We start from the raw sequence: 19,338 nt of genomic DNA, 5'->3' as shown, positions 1-19,338 counted from the left end.
TCACGGAGGGTGTAATCCGACGCTACAATTTTCCAATTTTCTCTTACAACAAAAAAAGGGGGACGCCCGGGTGGCTCAGCGGCTGAGCACCGGCCTTCGGCCCAGGGCGTGATCCCGGAGTCCCGAGATCGAGTCCCGCGTCGGGCTCCCTGCAGGGAGCCTGCTTCTCCCTCTGCCTCTCTCTCTCTCTCTCTCTCTGGGTCTGTCATGAACAAATAAATAAATCTTTAGAAAAAAAAAGGTGGGTGAAGAACTGGGGTTATCTCTGCTTGCGGTTTCCAGGGGCTTAACCTGCACGCCCACCACAGCCACTCGGCTCTGGAGGCCACGGCGCGACCTCCCGGCGGCGCCGCCGCCCCAACTTCCGGCGCGCCCCGCGATGCGCCGCCGCGACCCAGGAGGGGTCGCTGTTCCCGCGAGAACCTCTGGAAAGGCTCCACCCCGCGGCGGGCGCCGGCTCCCTCCGTCCGAGGCCCCGCCCCCCACGGCGGATTACCGGCGCGTCAGTGTCCCGCACGCCCCCCGCGGCTGGCGCCGACGCTAACGCTCAGCTCCCAGCGCCTCGGTCTCGGCCGCCGCCCCCTAAGCCCCCCCACCCCCGCCCGGGGCGCGCGGCCCGCCCCGAGGCCCTCGCTCGCTCTCCTCGCCCCACCCTCTCGCTTCCCCTTCGCGGAAACGACAGCTGCGGCGGCGGGCCTGGCGCCGCCTCCCTCCACCTACCACGTCTGCCCCCGCCACTCCCTCCCGGCGCCCCAGCCCGGCTGCCGCCCAGCATGAACATCATGGACTTCAACGTGAAGAAGCTGGCGGCCGACGCGGGCACCTTCCTCAGCCGCGCAGTGCAGGTACCGCGGCGGGCGGGGGGGAGGGGCGGCGGCGCTCTCCGCACCCGGCCCCCCGGGCTGGCCTGCGGCCGGAGGCCTGGGTGCTGGGCGCGGCCTGCTTCCCCTCCGGGGCCCCGCGGCCGTCTTCCAGGCCCCGTCCCGCTCCACCGCCGCTTCTCCGGAAGCGAGGCCGGGTGGGGCCGGGGCCCGGAGCTCCCCCCGCGGCGCCGGTGCGGGGGCCCTTGGAGCCGCGCGCAGCGGCCGAGGGACGGACTTCTCGCACCGCCCCGCCCTTCCCTCAGGTCGGCCTCGCTCTCCCCGCCGCGCCCAGGAAGTCTCCTTCTCCGTCCAGCCGTCCGTCTCCCTGAAAGGACGGTCACCGGTGGGCGTCCCGCTCCGCCGAGGCCCCGGGAGGCCCGGCCCCGGGGGTTCCCGCTCGCGCTGAGCGGGAAGCAGCGGCGGCTGCAGGACGCGGAGAGGAGCCGGAGCCAGAGCCGGGGGTGGGGGTGGGGGTGGGGGGCCTGTTGTCGCCGGTTCTGCGTTTCAGATGTAGCTCTCCGGCGGCATTCCGCAGTCAGGGAGGCGTCCGCCCTGGGGACCCGGGGACAGTTTTCCACCGTCGTCGCCCACATTATGCCGACTCCGTTAAATCCATGAACGGACGTAGAATTTCACCACAACACGAGTTACAAGCCAGCCGGCGTTTTAAGTCAGTGGCATAGTCCCGGCAGCAACAACATTCTCCTCTCGTAAAGAGAAAACAAAAACTAGTTTTCTGACAGGCCTCCGTGTAAGTCACGCGTCCGGCGTTTACGACTCTGTCGCCTTTGCCCCCAGTTTTGTTGTTAGAGTTGCTCTTACAGTGCACTGTTCTTGGCGAAATAAATGAAGAAGAAGAAGAAGGAAAAAAAGGGGGGGGATGAAAGAACTAGAGCGAGGTAATAGCTGCTTATGTTGTAGGAAAACACTGTCAGACAGTTGCAAGGCATTTGACAGATTATCCTATCTAATTTTGCCAGATGTTGTGAGCTCCTATTATATAGGAGGAAGCCGCCTCAGAGAGGTTAAGAAACTCGCTTAACTTGCACGGCTAGTAAACTTGCTGTCTGATGTGCTGCTACTGGTTGCAGGCTGCTCCTCTCTTCCAGGGTAGGCATTGCAGATAGAGAGTAGTAAGAATACAACAGGCTGGAGAGACCTTAAATTTATCACCTGGTACTGGAATCTCAGCATTTCAGTCACACTGAAGCAGGTAGCAGTTAAGGCATGCGAAATTCCTTCTTGGTCTTGATTTCTAAATTCTGACATCTGCATAGTAAGTGATAGGCTAGCTCCCCTTTCTCCATGAAAATGTAAGCTATGTTGTGAAGACATAGAGTGGAACGGTTAAAATAATTTCTTGATTTAAATTAACCTACTTTGAATAGCTCAGAGACGGAGGGCAAGAGAACGAGTGGTTGAAGGTCTGAAATGAATTTGATATATGAGACTTAATGTAACCTGAAAAGAGGCCCTTGGTGTTGTTTATTTCTGATTCCCAATGATTTTGTTTGCTGAGTGGAGATTTGACATTATGATGACACTGTTTTAAAGACAGGTCTGTTGTCAGGTACATAATCCATTGTTTAAATAGGACACGTGTACTAGAATTTGATTTAAATTGTTGGTAGCCTTTATTTAAAAAAATCTAGCAAAGCTCTCAAAAGATGTAGTTCCTAGATGAATTTCAATTACTCATAGTTTCACATTCTTTAGTTTTTAAAGTCTATTCTAATCTGTTAGCTATCAAATAATTTTCACTATTAAATACTTCTATGCCTATACCGTGTCTGCCTGACACTGCTATTTTGGACACTGGTGATAATGCCAGTATATAAAATTAGCAAGACATCTGCACTCCTGGAGCTTATAATCTAACAGTAAATACATCAGATGATAGAGAAAAAAGGTCACAGGTGATAAGTTAATGGGGGGGGGAGTGGCAATTTTTGCCATCTTATTTAGACATAAGATTACGACAAGCCTTTCCAGTAGGATCAAATTCCAAGAGACCTCAAGGAAGTGATAGTTCAGTTTTTTGGAGGAAAAGCACTTTAGGCAAAAGGAAAAAGTCCAAATACTTTGAGGTTCTGGCGTACTAGGGACATCAGTTAGGGAGCTGTAGCCATAGCATAGGCAAAAGGTGATAAAACGTAGGTGAGAGAGAGGATAGCATAGAAGGTTCAGAATCTTTTCAGTATGGTTCCCAAATTGGCTGTAGGTTAGGAAGGAAAGATGAGTTAAGGATGACTGTAAGGTTTTGGCTTGAGCCATATACTGAGAAGGGATAGATTTCAGGAGGAACAGACTCCTTCAATATGTCTTTTTTACATTAAGTCTGTATCTGTTAGAAATAGTTTCTGAAATATTTATGTATAAACTGTAGCATGTCTGAGGATTTCTTTAAATATTCCAGAAGAGAAAAAAGGGGACTAGTTGAAACATTGGCAGAATGTTGACAGTTTTGAAGTTGTTTCAATATACTATATTACACTTTTGAATGTTTGACATTTTGCACAGTACTGGGTGCTTTTTTATTACATAAGAAAAAAATTAATTCCAAAATGTAACACGTGAAATTTGGAATGTTGTGTGGTAATTTTCAACAAAAACACTATTTTGTCATTTTAGTATTTAGTCAATAATTGAATTCCCAGTCTAAATTGCATTGACATCCGTATAGTGTCAAGTGCCAAGTTTCATGCTAAGAATAGGGTAAGAGCTATGCCAGTTACTCATTATAAGCAATAAGAACAGAAGGAATGGAATTCAGCTTTCTCATTTCTAAATAATAATTTCTATTCAAATTAAATTATACCTTAAGGAATAGATCATTCTCTGGGTGACCGACTGCCATATCTTTTTTCATTCTACTTAAAAATTTTTAGGTTAGAAACTAAGCATTTTCTGTTTTAAAAAAGAAAAACTATTACACAAATGAGTTTCATCACTCTACTCTCACTCATAACATCTGTTTATATGCCATGCAACTTTGAAAAAATGTTGAGGTAAAAATTATAATCAGAATATACATTCCTTAACACTCTGGATGTTTTTGTTATTCTTAACTCCCTCAAGATGATAGAATACAAAAGCATCAGGTAATTTGTCCTTCATAAGTTACTTTATTAGTGTCTTAAAAGCCATTTATTCTTAGTATCTGTATTTTTGGTCCAGACGCCTCTGTTGAGCATTATATGCTCCTTTCCTGCCTTGTCTTTTCTCTCATATATACTGTATTCCTATCAAATTATTTTTTTAATTTCCAAAATACATTGTACTTTTCTAACGCTAGACTTGACTGTTCTTACAGTCTCATCTTGAATGCCCTCCGACCCCTCCCTGTCTTTCCTTCCCTCCAGATAAAACTCCAAGCCCATCTCAGACCACAAGAGCTTGATGTGAATTCCTGTGTTATTTTTCAATTCCATATGATCATGTGACACTTTTCTTGGAATGAACTGTTATGTAAGGTCACTTAGAGCTGTAAAATTGTTACTATATGGCTTTCACATCTTTATATTAAGATTGTATGTCCTGAGGAATCAACTTTGTTTCTTCTTCCCCTCTCATGGTATCCAACATTGTTCTTTTAAAAATTTTTATATGATTTTAACTAGGCGGGGTATCTATATGAAAGATACTCTTTGAATCATGTAGCATGTTAAATAATTTTGTTATTTTTATTAGTATCTTCTAACATTATGTCTGCTGAACTTGAAGTTGACTAATGCCAGTCTAAAAGATTAAACTATTCTGGGGCGCCTGGATGGCTCAGTCGGTTAAGCGTCTGCCTTCCACTCGGGGTCCTGGGGATCAAGCCCCAAGTCTGGCTCTCTGCTCAGCATAGAGCCTGTTTCTCCCGCTCCCTCTGCCTCCTTATCCCTCCCACTCCCCCTGCTTGTGCTCTCTGTCAAACAAAATCTTTAAAAATAAATTAAATATTAAACTGTTTAATTCAACCTATATTTATTGAGTACCTCTTGGGTGCTTGGCACTGAAGTGCAAAGATGAATGAGACCTAGTTGTTGCCCTCAAAGACTTAGTAGTCCAGTCCGGTCCCGGTTTGTCATAATTATTTCTTTTTCTTTGTAATAAATATCCATTTTGTGAAGTAACAGAATACTTCATTTGATAAATGTTTCAAGTGGACACGTTTTTACTTAATTGATATTGAAGCAAATCTGCTCAATGTCTTTAAAATAAGACCATATGCTTTCCAAAATAAAATATTTTCAACTGCAATTACTTAGTTTCTTTTTAATTTTCTAACATTTCCTCTGAACTACTGAAGTTATACAATGAACTTCATGAGTACCAGCTATTTTCTGAGGGAGAAAAGTCTTTTAAGTTTAGTTGCAAGCTTGGCTTTCATCCTCAATTTAATTTAGGGGAACAATGGTGTGTCTAAGCTGGAGAGGTAAAGATGAATATGATGCTGTCCTCCTGTTAGATCCTATCTGGATGGAATTCCTACTTAGCCAAACATTTGCCCAAGCCCTTTTGAAATCCTGTTTCCTTTATGGAATTTAAACTGCAGCAACTTCACCATTCTCTCAAATTCTAATAAATAAAACATGTCACATTTAAAGTCCGTACATTTACTCATTATGTAAAAACTTTGCATATTTAGTGTTACCCTAAACTTCACATACTTGGGTGTTTTTGGTGTTAAATCTAGTAAACTACTAGATAGAAGATGGTTTGTTAACCTGACGTTAAAATAATCACCTGTGAGCTTAGAATGGTAGTTCTCAGTCTTAGTTACACTTAAAATTACCAGAGGAATCTTTACAGGCTGCACCCCAGTCTAGTTAAGTAGAATCCTTGGGCTTCGATTTGGCATCATTGTTTTTGAAAGCTCCCCCAGGTAATTCCAAAGAGCAGCCAAAATTGAGAATAAGTTGAGAAGGATCTACTTTACAGTCTACTAATACATTATAATCAGAATTCATGTCATATGTTTTCTCCTAGCAAGTTTAGATAACTTTTAAAATATTCACTCAGTCAAAGAATTGATGAGAGTTTATACTAAAAAAGATGTCTTTCATCTCAAAGCCTTTTTACCTATCCTTTTCTCTTTGGGGTAAAGCATGGTATGGAAAGGAGGCCCCCTTTTTCATACTGCAGGTTGTATGCCTATCCTATAGTAAAGGAACACAGTGCCTGGCATGTATGGTGGCTGACTCAAAGACCGTCCTTTCCTTAAAACAATGTTTAGAGAAAATATGTAAAGAGAGAGGATATATAAAGAGAAGCTCTCTGTTCTCATGTCATTTTACTGTATTACTAATGAAATAATTATGAAAGTTATCAAATTATGTCTTGAAGAATGTTGGATTTGGATTTCTGTGACATTCTGACTTTCATTGTAGGTTGTTTTCACAAAGGTTTTTATTAAAACTAGTAAACATTCATTAAAATGCTTAAAATCAACTGTTTTTTTAACACCTGTTATCAGGAGACTACAAACTTAGTAATGATTTTAGACTTAAACATGTTAAAAAAGTTTTAAGAGTAAAATGTTAAATTTTTGGTAATTAGGAAAAGGATTTTTTAAAGAAAAAAGGTCTTTTGTCTTTTTCAGAAGTGTACCATTATTATCATTTTATGTTTCTTAAGATCATAAAATCCTTGATGGCAAGAACCATGTCATGTGCTGATTATACATCTCACATTCGATAGAAGAAAATATATAACTCATAAATATTTTAACAATTTAAATTTTCTAAATTTAGTTGATATAACTCATCATTTTCTATAGCAGGTGCTTTTCTAAATATATTAGAGAAAAATAAATATATTAGAGAAAAATGTATATATTAAATACATTGATACCTTAATGTGTCATACCTTCTGACATTAACAATGGAAAAAACATTCTTACCCCCCCCCCCACAGTAAAGTCATGGGAAAATAAAATCATACCATGTCTTTTACAATTATATATTTAATAAAAAAAAATGTGATGATAATATTAGCAGTGTTTTTCTATACCCCAGTCTTTTTTTGTTCATTCTAGATAGGATGAAAGTTACCCTTAATTTGATGATTATTGAAAATCATGTAGGAAGCCAAGGTGGGCTATAAGATCCAGCTGACCAGAGTCCTGTGAACAAAGACACGGGCAATGAAGAACGGAAATATATTTGTATAATGGTAATAGAAAATGTTTCTTGAAAAAGTATTATACTGGAAGTCTTATAGCATAATGAGACTGTGATTCAAATAGATGTGGAATTGAATCATGATACTGACACCATAGGCAAAATGTTCATCACTAAAGTTTTGATTGTTACCTATGATTATAACGGGGTTTTTTGGAAGTATTTGATACAAAATTCACAGCTTAGTCTATGGCATTTTCCAATTTATACTAAGCCCTAACACTGTTAAAAATACAGAAATACAAAGTTATTATAAATGATACTGAGAAAAATGTTAAAAACAAATTAGAAGATAAAACAAGACCATATATAACATACTGGAATTCACATACAGAGATAGGTAGGGTAAAATTTTGAATAGCAACTGTTTTAACTCTCAGAAAATGCAAGTAAATACCAAATCTTACTACTGGTACTTCATACATCACTCAAGTGGGCTTTACTACAGAATTCCTGTTTTCTAAACTGGTTTTCTATAGTCAGACTTTTATCTCATTCACGCTTAAGCATACTTTGGGTTTTGTTTTTTACCCTTCTGATCTAAAATACTAAAAATCTCCTTACATTTATAGGATCTTACATTTTACATTGTACGATTGCCCAGACTTTTTATAGGATCTTACATTTTGCATTGTACGATTGCCCAGACTTTTACAAAAATGAATTGTTGCAAATTCTCAGCTTTGCTCTGGTATACTTTCACTCTTTTTACTAACAAAGTATTTAATGAAAGTTAAATGTAAGGTAGTATAATGAGAATTATAAAGAAAATATTAAATAAGCAAACAGGCCTTCTAACTTGAAGTTTGAAATATTTTATTTTCCAAATAATTAACTTTCTAATTGTTGGTTCTCTGAAATGTTATTGGGAGAAAACTTGCCCTGAAACTTGATTTGTGTTAGGTAAACTTTGTTTCTTTAGTTGCTATTTATAAACAGTTTTTAGTAATTTCTAGCCTGTACCTTTAATTCCAGTGTTTCTAAAACATCTGTTAGATAAAGCTTATCATGATTTTATGAAGAAAATATGCCTATAAGTTTATATTGTTTAGATGTTTTTCATTTGGCTCTCCTATAATAGCAACCATGTCTTCTAGTTCTTAGCAGAATGCCTTATACAAAAACCTACTAAATATTGATTTTTAAGTTATAAATCTATTAATTGTTTTAATCTGTTCTTGGTTAAATATAAGTTAAGGGCATCTATAAAAAATATATATAAAAGTGGTGCTAATGTGACTGGAAGATAAGTCATCAGAGAACTCTATAACCTTCCCTTAGATCTTTATATGCCTCATTTCTTAAGAGTTTGCTCTCAGGTCAATCGTTACCTGCTCAGAGTAGCTATTTCTCTAACCATCCACATCTCACACGCCTCAAACTCCTGTTTCCCCTTTCCAGGCCCACATTGCATATCCCTCTCCCCTTGAAGCCTTCCCTGATTCTCCTGTTTCCCCCTCTTCCTGAAGAATGAATTCTTCCTTCCTCTATCCTCAAATTCATTAATTTGTTCAGTTAATTGTTCAGTCACTCGCTCAAGAAATAATAGGACCACCTTACGTCAGTCCTCTGTCCACTGTCTTTTTTTGTGTCCTTATTATCAAATTATTGTTTGTCTGCCCCCATTAAAATGTAAGCTTCCTAAGACCAGAAACCTGTCTGGTTTGGGGGGGGTTTGGTGTTTTGTTTTGTTTTGTTTGTTTTCCCCTGCTGAAACCCTTGTGCTTAAACTAGTGCCTGGCACATGTGAAGGTGCTTAATATTTGTTGAAGGAATGAATGGAATAAAAAAATACATATACTTTTGTTTTTAAAGATTTATTTATTTATTCATGAGACACACAGAGAGAGAGGCAGGGACCTCTCAGGGAGCCTGATATGGGACTCGAACCCGAGACTCTGAGATCGTGCCCTGGCCCAAAGGCAGATGCTCAACCGCTGAGCCACCCAGGTGTTCCCTCCTTTCTTATTAAGGTGCTAAAAGTTAGGATTTTTTCTCTGCTGGTAGATCATCCTTTATAGGTGATGTTCACCTGAGTGTATTCCCCCTTTTCTTTTCCTTCTGTTGATTGCTTTATCTGAGAGGTAATCTATTTAACCATTAGAGGTAGACCTTGAACTTGTAAAATCCTAATCTATCCCTCTATAGAAGGTCTGTAGCCTCTAATCTTCAGGGATATGTAGAGAATACCATAGTTCTTTCTTAAGAGTGAAATTGAAGTAGTTACCCAATTGACCTTGGCATCAGGATTTTGATCTTTTGCCTAGGGCATCTCCTATTCCTATCCTCAGTTACAGTACACTGCAAGATTGTGGGCTTAGGCAATAGCTTTGGAACTACTCTTCTCCATTCCACCCACTGGGTCAGGGCTTGGCCACAGGCCAGTCTCAAAAAGACATAAGGCTTTACAAAAGCTATTGAAGCTTTTATTTCTAGGCCCTGAACAAGACTTTCAATGGGGGGTTGTAACCAAACTCTTAAGAACAACATTCTGGAGGACTTTTTAGCCAAAGATGTTAACAGATAATCAGCAGAAAGTATTAGACCAATAAGAAGAATGCTAAAAGAAACATAAAACTCAGAAAAATGGAGCAGCAGAATATATTTTAAGAAATGAAAGGGGGGAAGAAACAAGATAAATATATTCTTTTAGCCAGAAGTGAGTCATGACTAATGAGTGTAGAATTAGTGCTAGGGTTATATGCCTGTGTTACGATGGGAAAAAGCCACATATTCCAGAGGAAAAATATACATGATAAACAGCCTGAGTCATCACTTCTAATATTTAAAGTTTTCAAAGTCTCCATAAAATCTACATGGAATTCTTTTTACTTCCTTGTTCTTATATGGGCAGTGCTGCCTTTCCTCTAAAACCAACACAAGATAGTAAGAATGGATATGTTGAGTATATTTAACTATATATTACAATCTTTAAAGTTCCCCTCTATAATATGAATAGGATATGTTCTAAAAGTTAGTCTATAAAACATATCCTGAAGAAACAAATGATAGTTTCCCAGTTTCCCAGAACATCCCATAAAGGCCTATCTAGGTGTCATTAAAGTGCCATTAATACAAAGCCACATTAAACATAAGCAGCTCTTTTTAAATTCAAAATAATAATTACCAGGTACTAAAAAAAGTCGTTTACATACATGCCCTTAATTCTCAAAACACTGTACAATCGTATCGTCTCTCTTTAATGATAGAAAATACCTTTAAAAAAATACTCAAAAGCCTGCTCACGTCATACAATTAGTGGAGTCAGGATTTGAATTCAGCACCAACTGATTCAAAGTTCTTACTCCTTACCACTAAGCTATCCTACCGTTGTATGTAAAAATATATACTTTATATACTACACAGTATGCTAAATTTCCTATAGAGTTCACACCATCCATTTTAGCAGAATTAAGAGAAGGTCAACATAAGTACCACAGATAAATTTCCATAGGGGCAAAAAAAAAAAAAAAACATTCAATACAATGGTTTACAATTATTTTTATGCTCGGGATTGTCTGGATTTTAGTTTTTAATTATTTGTATAGGTTCCTAAAATGTATTTGAGGTATACTTAATTTTTTTTATAATTAATAACAGTTCACAGAAGAAAAGCTTGGCCAGGCAGAGAAGACAGAATTGGATGCTCACTTAGAGAACCTTCTTAGCAAAGCTGAATGTACCAAAATATGGACAGAAAAAATAATGAAACAAACTGAAGTGTTATTGCAGCCAAATCCAAGTAAGAAACTTTTTACATTTGTCTACCTTACTGACTAATCTGATTAAAATGTAGTGTTCTTTTATGTTAAGAAAAACAGGTTTTTATGGCTGTTAGAAAGCAGCCTTTTGGTTTATGGTTTTAGGGTATTGGGTGTGGGTGTGCGTGTGTGCGCGCGCGCGCACTTTTGGCAAAGAAGAGGGTGATAAACACCTCTTTGTATATCTTCTAACAAATTGGCTAATAGTTTTTCATGCCTTTGTAGAATCCTCTTGAAAACTCAATTTCAGGGAACGGCTTTTGTTTTTGAGAGAAAGAGAGCGTATGCTAGTGCCCCCTCCACCACCCCCTCCTCCAGAAGGGTAGGGAGAGAGAATCCTAAACTCAGTTTGGAGCCCAGCTCAAGACCCAATCTCAGGAAACTAAGATCATGACCTCAGCCGAAGTCAGGAGTTAGCATTTAACAGACTGAGCCACCCAGGTGCCCTAGGAGTGACTTAATTTTAAGAGTTAAGTGCTATGAGAATAAATTAATCTTCTTTTTTTTTTTTACAGGGGAGAATTATCCCTAAATATTAAGGGAAAATTATATGGAAACTCACAGTTACCAATTATTTATGTTTATATTAAATTGTATATTTTTACATAAATTATTCCATTTGATTTTCAGACCACTCTAAGGTTTTTGAGATCACTCATCTCACTAATTTATCAAGTACGGTACACACAGTTGTTTATTACTTGCAAATCACAAGTTAGCATTTTATAGTGTAGCATAGCTAATTAGAAGTGGAAATTGAGTTAGAGTCTGTTGCATCCACAGTCTTTTCACTATGAGCTTTACACACCAAAACTGAAGAACAAAGACTGCAAATGGTTTCCTTCCTATTTTCCCCAGTGTTGTGGGCATGTTGTAAAATGCCATAAGCTTACTTTTAGATACTAACTTAAGTTCCAAGCTTTAAACTTTGTTGCTGTTCTACGAACCTGAAGCATTATGTAAAATATTAGTAATTCTGTACCATTTTAATTAAATCATGGTAACCTTTTGAAATAGGCCTTTTACACTTTGAGTGAGGCCTGTTGTCTTTGGATACCATGTGGTATTTCTTACTTATGTAAAGCTACAAATTACATACCAGGGCACCTTAAAAAAAGTAGTAGACATTTTTCCTTATGTTCCTTGCTCTGTCCAGAATTCTTCACATGAGTAGTCTGTCCTACATGTATTTTTGAATAGCAGACAAACTCATACACAATTGGTAAGCAGAGGAATTTCATTAGTACAAGGTTACAATGGGTCATATAAATACAATTTTAGGTAAGTGTGTTAAGTCTGAAGTAGTAAATAATTGAATTTTTTGTTTGTGCTCGGATTATAAAGTTACATAGATAATGAGTGGTCAGGCCCAAACGTCTTTCCTGTAAGCCCTGTTATTTTTAGGATATGATTTTCCAGAACCTAGGGTTTTTCAGGAAGATATATTACATTATAGCAGCACTAGTCACATGTTTTTTAAGATTTTATATGGTCTATTGAACATTCACTTAAAGTATGCCAGACATTTTATTAACTGAATGAAGTCAGCATAGATTCAACTTTAAACTTTTGACCAAATAGGTAGAAATGCAAAGCTAAGTCTCAGAAATGCAAAGCTAAGTCTCAGTCAGAAAATGAAATTCTGAAATGTAGTTTAACCTCTTTTAAATGGTTGGTTATGTTTTGAACTGACTCATTTTGGTTTTAACTAATTTAAAGGTTTTAAAATTCCTGCTTAAAAACTTCTTATGCTGCTCCAGAGTCTACCACAAAACTGAGTGTTATTCCAACAGCCTATTTTATGTATTATAATAAATGCTTATGCTGACTCATCAAGTGTTTGTGTTATTGGGTCAGCTCACTTTTTAAGTTTTCAGTGCACAGTATGAAACTTCCACTTGTAGAGGAATTATCTGAGATGCTTGGAGGAACCTATTTTTTTTTAGCTTCTCTTTCTATTGTAAATTTGATTTATAGTTAATCATTATTTCTGGAAACTGACTTTAATCTCATTTGTCTCTGAAATACTTCACTATTAGGCAGCAGTGTGTGAATATTTTGTATATTACACTAACTAAACATTTATTCAGATTTTACTGTTTTTTTCCTTTCCAAGTAAACTAGTGTTCTTCTATTGCTTTTAACCTATCTCCTGTTTTAACTTTATTTTTACTGGTGAAATCTTTTGAGTGAATACATGCTGAGAGATATCTATATATCTTGTATTTTAAACAAAATCCGATTAAGCCGAGACATCATGTTGCTGTTTTCTGTCTGTGACCGTTCCAGGCCTAGGTTCTACTCCTTAAATTCTCATGCCTATATTTAGACTCTAGGAAGGAGAGAAAGCATGTGAGCAAGCAAAAGCATGGTAAAAGTTTTAGAAGTGTGTGACTCTTTGGTTCTAATACATAATTTACAGCCATATTTTCAAAGCTGGAAATCCCTGGTTTTGAAATTGAAATGAACATAATGTTCAAAGTTAAAAAATCAGACTCTGTATGAATGGGGTAAAGGCAACTCACTTAGATAACTAAGTGAATTACCAGCACTTTTAGAATCCCATAGAATACTCATCATATCATAGTTTTACTTTAAGTAAATACTTTTGTGCCAAAATATGTTATCAAATTTCTGAAATTTCTTAGAGCTATATAATATTCTAACATAAAAATTAAAAATCATGTATTAAGATATATATATATACTTTAAAAAGCATGCTAATTTCATGTTTATTTTACAGGGTGGTAAATGGGTAGTAGGGAAAAAAGAATTTTTTAAACAGTTGTGCTTTTTTGAAATCATTGATAATTTTAAACCTTTCTCCTAGATGCCAGGATAGAAGAGTTTGTTTATGAGAAACTGGATAGAAAAGCTCCAAGTCGTATAAACAACCCAGAACTTTTGGGACAATATATGATTGATGCAGGGACTGAATTTGGCCCAGGAACAGCTTATGGTAAGCAAAAGGCAAAAAGATCTACTAAAAAATACCTTTACTTTTAGATTTTTACTACTTAGAGACATCATTAACCTAATGATTTACCTAATATTAGTAGAATACATTTTAACTTCAAATTTTTTATGTTTAAATTTTGGATAAAGTGAGAAATACAGGTCACCAGGAAATATGAAAAGTTCAGTTTAATACCTAATATATTTAAGTATATATTCTAAGAATTCACATTTATCTGTTCAGATCTAAAAAGTTAAATGAATTCTTCACTTGTACTCCCATTGAATCTTGCAATCTCTGTTATAGTACTTTTGATATATTTTAATTTTTTTTTTACATATATCTCCTCTAGATTTTTTTAAAAGCTTTCTTGAGGGCTTATTTATTTTTATAATGAAATGCCTGGTTCATAGTATTTGAACACACCACTTGTGCTTTCATTACACAATAGTTAGAACCACAGAAATGTTAACAGTGGTATCTTTGTATATCTCGATTACATTTCATTCCTATTTTCCTCACATAATTCAGATTTTCTATTATCATGTTTTATAGTTATGCCCGCTTCATAGTTGCTGTGTTGACTTTTTAAATGTATAACTCTGAAGCCTTATTATCCCTCAAATCTAATTTTCTCAGACTATAAGACAATTTCAGATTTCTGTAGCTTCTTTTCCTATCGTTCCTGGCTAATAATTCTCTTTTTTAAGACTTCTGTAAGAAATTATTCCTTTTGTGGGTATGAAATGGTAAGAGATAAATGATTTTCTACATACATTACTGATTTATAAAATAGTTCATAAATTCTGGAAGAAAATGAACTTAAAGTTTTAATAGTTAATGTTATGTCAGAAGGAACTAACCTGAATACCGTATAATGAATGGCCTTAATCCATTGACTAACTGTTGGATGTACAAATGAAACTTCTACATTGTGGTCTTCAAAAGGTACTTCTTTCAGAAATCTGAAAATGCTTAAAATTTCTATAGTTTTTTTTTTCTAAATTTTAACTATTAATTTTAGAAAAATTTTATACATTAGACAGGTTTTTTGGTGCCTACTTGTGCCAGAAGCAGTTAGATGCTGGAGGTCATAAAGGTACACGAAAGATACCCAGCCCTTTTTCTTCACCAAGCTGAAGGCCTAGTGGAGCGCGAACATTCAAAAGCCTTCTAAATTTTTCCCTTTTTTACTATGTTTAATCTGTTTTCATTTGTAGTAATTCTGTTGACTGTACCCTGATTATTGGAATTGGGCTTTGTGAATCTATTTATTAGTAACTGATAATAGCTAACAATCAAGTATTTCAAGTATTGGTCTAAACACTACATATGTATTATTTCCATGAATCTTCACTTATATCCTACTTTATAATATAAATTCTGTGATCTCCACTTTGAAGACAAGGAAACTGAGTCTTAGATTACATAATTCATCTCTGATCATACCGCTAGTAATTCAGATTGAGATCTGTATCCAGACATGAAGCTCTTAACGACTATACTATCTTCCCTGCCAATCAGATCTAATCTCATCCTAACATAGAAGAATTAAGATGCAGAGTTAAAGCTTATTAGAGGTAGAAGTAGATAGAACCTTGGTCTTGTGATTGTTTTTCTTTTTGCTCTATTTTCCACTGTACTTGTCTTATTTAAACATTAAGGTATACCTGTTGCAAAACATGGATTTTTCTTTAAGTTAAGATACAAATTTACAATATTATTTAAAGATTCTTGAGGCCCCTGCATAATACAGAAATAAATTTTGACTTGATCTATTTATGAAACTAGTTTAAGCATTATGCTTTTCTAAACATATCTCCACTGTTTGAGCTGTGATTATAAATTTTTAGTGTATTCTCTTTTTTCCATTTATTGGTACGGTTAACTATGATAAGGACTTCATGAACCTCTGTCATTTTCATTTAGATATTTATAGTCTTAAATTTACTTTTAAAATAAAACTAACAACAGTTTATTCTCTTTGATTTTTTAAGTAAACAAGTGACAACTAACTTTAAAGCAGATCAGATTGCTGATTTTACTTTCTGACATTACCAGAAAATGGTAAAAAAAGAAAAAAAAAAAGAAAAGAAAACCCACCACTTTTTTCCTTTGCAGGTAATGCCCTTATTAAATGTGGAGAAACACAAAAACGAATTGGAACAGCAGACAGAGAGCTGATACAAACATCAGCTTTAAATTTTCTCACTCCTTTAAGAAACTTTATAGAAGGAGATTACAAAACAATTGCTGTGAGTTGGAAAATGTTCCCTTTTTTTTTTTAAGTAAAATAATTTATAGATATAATTACACTTTTTAATGAGTGATTTGCCCTTTTACTGACCGTGTAGATGTAGTAGATTAGAAATTTAATCTAGCTAGTTTCATATTCAACAGAACACAAAACTAACCAAAGTAAAGAACTATTGAAGCTATATACTCCCTTTTTGTGGCCCTGCAGTGTTACTGAGATTACTTTATATCAATTCTTGTTCATTACTAGCACTAAGATTTGTAGAGAATTTCCTGGAATTATTATGAAAATATGGCACAAAAATCTCTATAGTTATAGCAGTATAGTTATTCATTTAAACTGGAAGCCAGAAACTTAATTACTATATTTCTGGCTGTTCAACTTCCTGTTGTTTGCATCCCTAGGAGTCTGTTATCATCTCTTCACACAGCTGTGTTTTATTGCTGAAGAAATAAATATAACTTTCCCAAGCCTAATAATTACTTTTTACTGTGTGTTTTTTTTTCTTTTTAAGCATTCGAGTGGAGATATGGGTTTTTTTTTTCCTTAGATGCTTGCAAGATTGTTCTTAATCAAAAAACTACTTTAAACTTTAAATTGCAGATTTCTTATTACAAAATATTCTAGAAACTCAGTGTGTTTACAAGGAATTTGTCTCTGAGTAAAAAGTATTTTGCTTCAGAAAAAAGAAAAACCACCAAGTTAAATTATGACTTAAAAGATATTAGACTGTAGGATGAAATATGATATATGAAATCTGAGAATTAATAAAGGAAGCAGTGAATTTTTATAAACTTACCTATTATTTTGAAGTTCCCGTGAGTAATTCTAAGATGCCATGCTAATATTTATTCATTATTCATTCTATAAATTTGAAATTCCCTTTTGGAGTAGAGTTGTTTTCAGTGCAATGGCACATGAAAGGAGCCTGCCAGTCCTTGAGGTAATCACTTGGGGTATCAAGGAACTTTGACCTAGGCCCATATCTCCTTTACCATAGACACACAGATAATCTGTTTGAAACACTTTATCAGCCTGGGCCTGGGCACTACTGACATTTTGGGTCAAATAGTTCTTTGTTGTAGAAGCTATACTGCATTTTAGGATATTTAGCAGCATCCTGGCTTCTACCCAGTAACCTCTCGCCACCCCCAAAATTGTGACAATCAAGAAGATAAAGCGAAACATTCCCTGATGGCGAAACCGCAAAATGTTAAAATTAGCCTTTTAACATCACTGCCATCTTTCCCAGATTTCCAAGCATCTAGCATGTCTCCATTATTTTAAAAGTAAAAACCATAAGAAAAAGGAGTCAAGTGTCCCTTCATAACAAATTTTGTAATCATTGCTCTTTGTTTATCAGAAGATTCATATATTTAATGGAGAAAAATACTTTAAATATGTATGCCCTTACTGGAGGTTAGCATCATTACCCTTTATTTTTTTCTTTTCTATATTTATAGAAAGAAAGGAAACTATTACAAAATAAGAGACTGGATTTGGATGCTGCAAAAACCAGACTAAAAAAGGCAAAAGCTGCAGAAACTAAAGCTTCAGTAAGTAGTGGGTTGTTTTTTTTTTTTAATAGAAAACCATCTTAGGTTGATAACTTTAAAATTTGCAAAATATTTTACACCTATACCATGCAAACTGCAGTCCATTACTGAGACTAGAATATGACTTTAGGTATTGTTTTTGTATTTAAACAAACTTATCAGAACTTAATGCATCCAAATCACTGCAAAGAAGTCCTATCAACAGGCAGTATTATTTCAGTGATACACCTGTTGCTAAAAAATAAAAATTTAAGGGCTCCTAAAGCTGTATCATGTTCTTTAAATATCCTCAGTGATGATGGCAAATATTCTTTTGGGGTAGGTTTATTATATTTGAAATAGGGAAACAAATAGTAATTAAGATGAGAATGAATCAAGTTTGAGATTGCTCATGTGTGTCTTAAACATTAAATTTGACTCCCTTTCCACATGTGAGTCAAATTGACTAAAGGAGTTGTCACCAAGATTAATTCCAAAACCAAATAGTTGGCAGCATTATTAAATTATTATTTCCTATAATTTCATAATCAGGAGAAAATGTTAGGAAAAGTAAGGATCATTTGGAAATAAGTCAAACTTCATTCAAAATGCCTAGAACAAAATCTCTTCATTCAAAATGCCTACATGTGCCCAGTAATGATTGTGGAATGAGAATACTGTCATCAAGTGTCAGTACAAAACTTTAACAAGCACTATCACAGAATGATGATAATCTACTTTTTTACCTGGAAATTTTCCAGAAAACTTTCAGATTGAACACCATATAAGGTCTTTCGGTTATTCTACCTTATTTTACCATTGCTATTAAAATGTGTGAGAACTGAAGGTAATGGTAGACAAATTTTGAAAGATGTTTCCTTTTGATACATCCAGAAAAGATCCTGACAGTTTTCCTGCACTGAGTATTGTTGAGTACAGATTTTTTTTCCATGAGAGTTTACATTTAAAATGAAAGATTATACAAATGGCTTTACTGAACAATTTCACTTATACACAGCTTTTCTAGAATTTATATATGGCATAAAGCAAATTAAACATAGTCAAATATTTAAAATACTAGTCTAGACAAAAATTTACATTTCCTGATGGTAGTTGTGTTTTTTTCCCCTAGATAACCAACTTGTTTTTCTTCAAACTTTATAGCAGTAAGTCTGAAATACTTTAGAAAGGAAAAGTCCTCTTAGTTTATTATTACATAAAGCCTTGAGGCATGCCTATTTTTTTGTGATGTTTGGTGGTGGGGTTTTTTTCTGTATTTTTTGTTTACCTGAAGAATACAGAAAAATAGAAACCACTAGGAATTTGTGTTTGCTTTTTTTCTTCTTTGACACTTTTCCTCTTTCCTAGTTGACAGCTTGAAGAGATTACTGTAATCTCAAATTTTCTTTGTATTCACTTTATAAATTTCCATGGATTGTTTTGTGAGTGGTTATTTCTCTGCAAGTAAGCTTTTGGGACCTGTGCATATCAGCACCTTTTTAAAATTCATTTACTAGTTTCTTGTGACCTCTTTTTAAAGTCTGTATTTATCGGGGATCCCTGGGTGGCTCAGCGGTTTAGCGCCGCCTTCAGCTCAGGGCATGAACCTGCAGTCCTGGGATCGAGTCCCACATCGGGCTCCCTGCATGGGGCCTGCTTCTCCCTCTGCCTGTGTCTCTGCCTCTCTCTCTCTCTGTGTCTCTCATGAATAATAAATAAGATCTTTAAAAAAAAAAAAAGTCTGTATTTATCAAATGTTTATTTTATAAAGGCACTTTCCTGAGGAATTCAGAGATAAA

The 19,338-nt window shown here is 36.4% G+C and overlaps 1 protein-coding gene across 4 annotated transcripts in view; it reads left to right on the top strand.

The window, feature by feature from the left end:
• Positions 1-579: 579 nt before the first annotated feature.
• The window catches only part of SH3GLB1 (SH3 domain containing GRB2 like, endophilin B1), a 32,682-nt gene continuing 13,923 nt past the window's right edge, over positions 580-19,338 (top strand). Inside the window, exons 1-5 of one of the 4 annotated variants that reach the window (XM_041750701.1) lie at positions 580-845; positions 10,631-10,772; positions 13,622-13,750; positions 15,869-16,002; positions 17,468-17,560. In XM_041750701.1, coding sequence (XP_041606635.1) covers positions 774-845; positions 10,631-10,772; positions 13,622-13,750; positions 15,869-16,002; positions 17,468-17,560 — 570 coding nt within the window. In that variant the 5' untranslated portion in view covers positions 580-773. Of the gene's footprint in view, positions 846-1,351; positions 1,615-6,886; positions 7,023-10,630; positions 10,773-13,621; positions 13,751-15,868; positions 16,003-17,467; positions 17,561-19,338 lie in introns of those variants that run through there. The other 3 variants (XM_041750703.1, XM_041750702.1, XM_041750704.1) reach the window with 3 other exon arrangements.

This window comes from Vulpes lagopus, chromosome 3, assembly GCF_018345385.1.
Source record: "Vulpes lagopus strain Blue_001 chromosome 3, ASM1834538v1, whole genome shotgun sequence".
Lineage (NCBI taxonomy): Eukaryota > Metazoa > Chordata > Mammalia > Carnivora > Canidae > Vulpes > Vulpes lagopus.
Note: the sequence above shows the minus strand (reverse complement) of the source record. Positions and strands in the feature narration are given on the sequence as shown.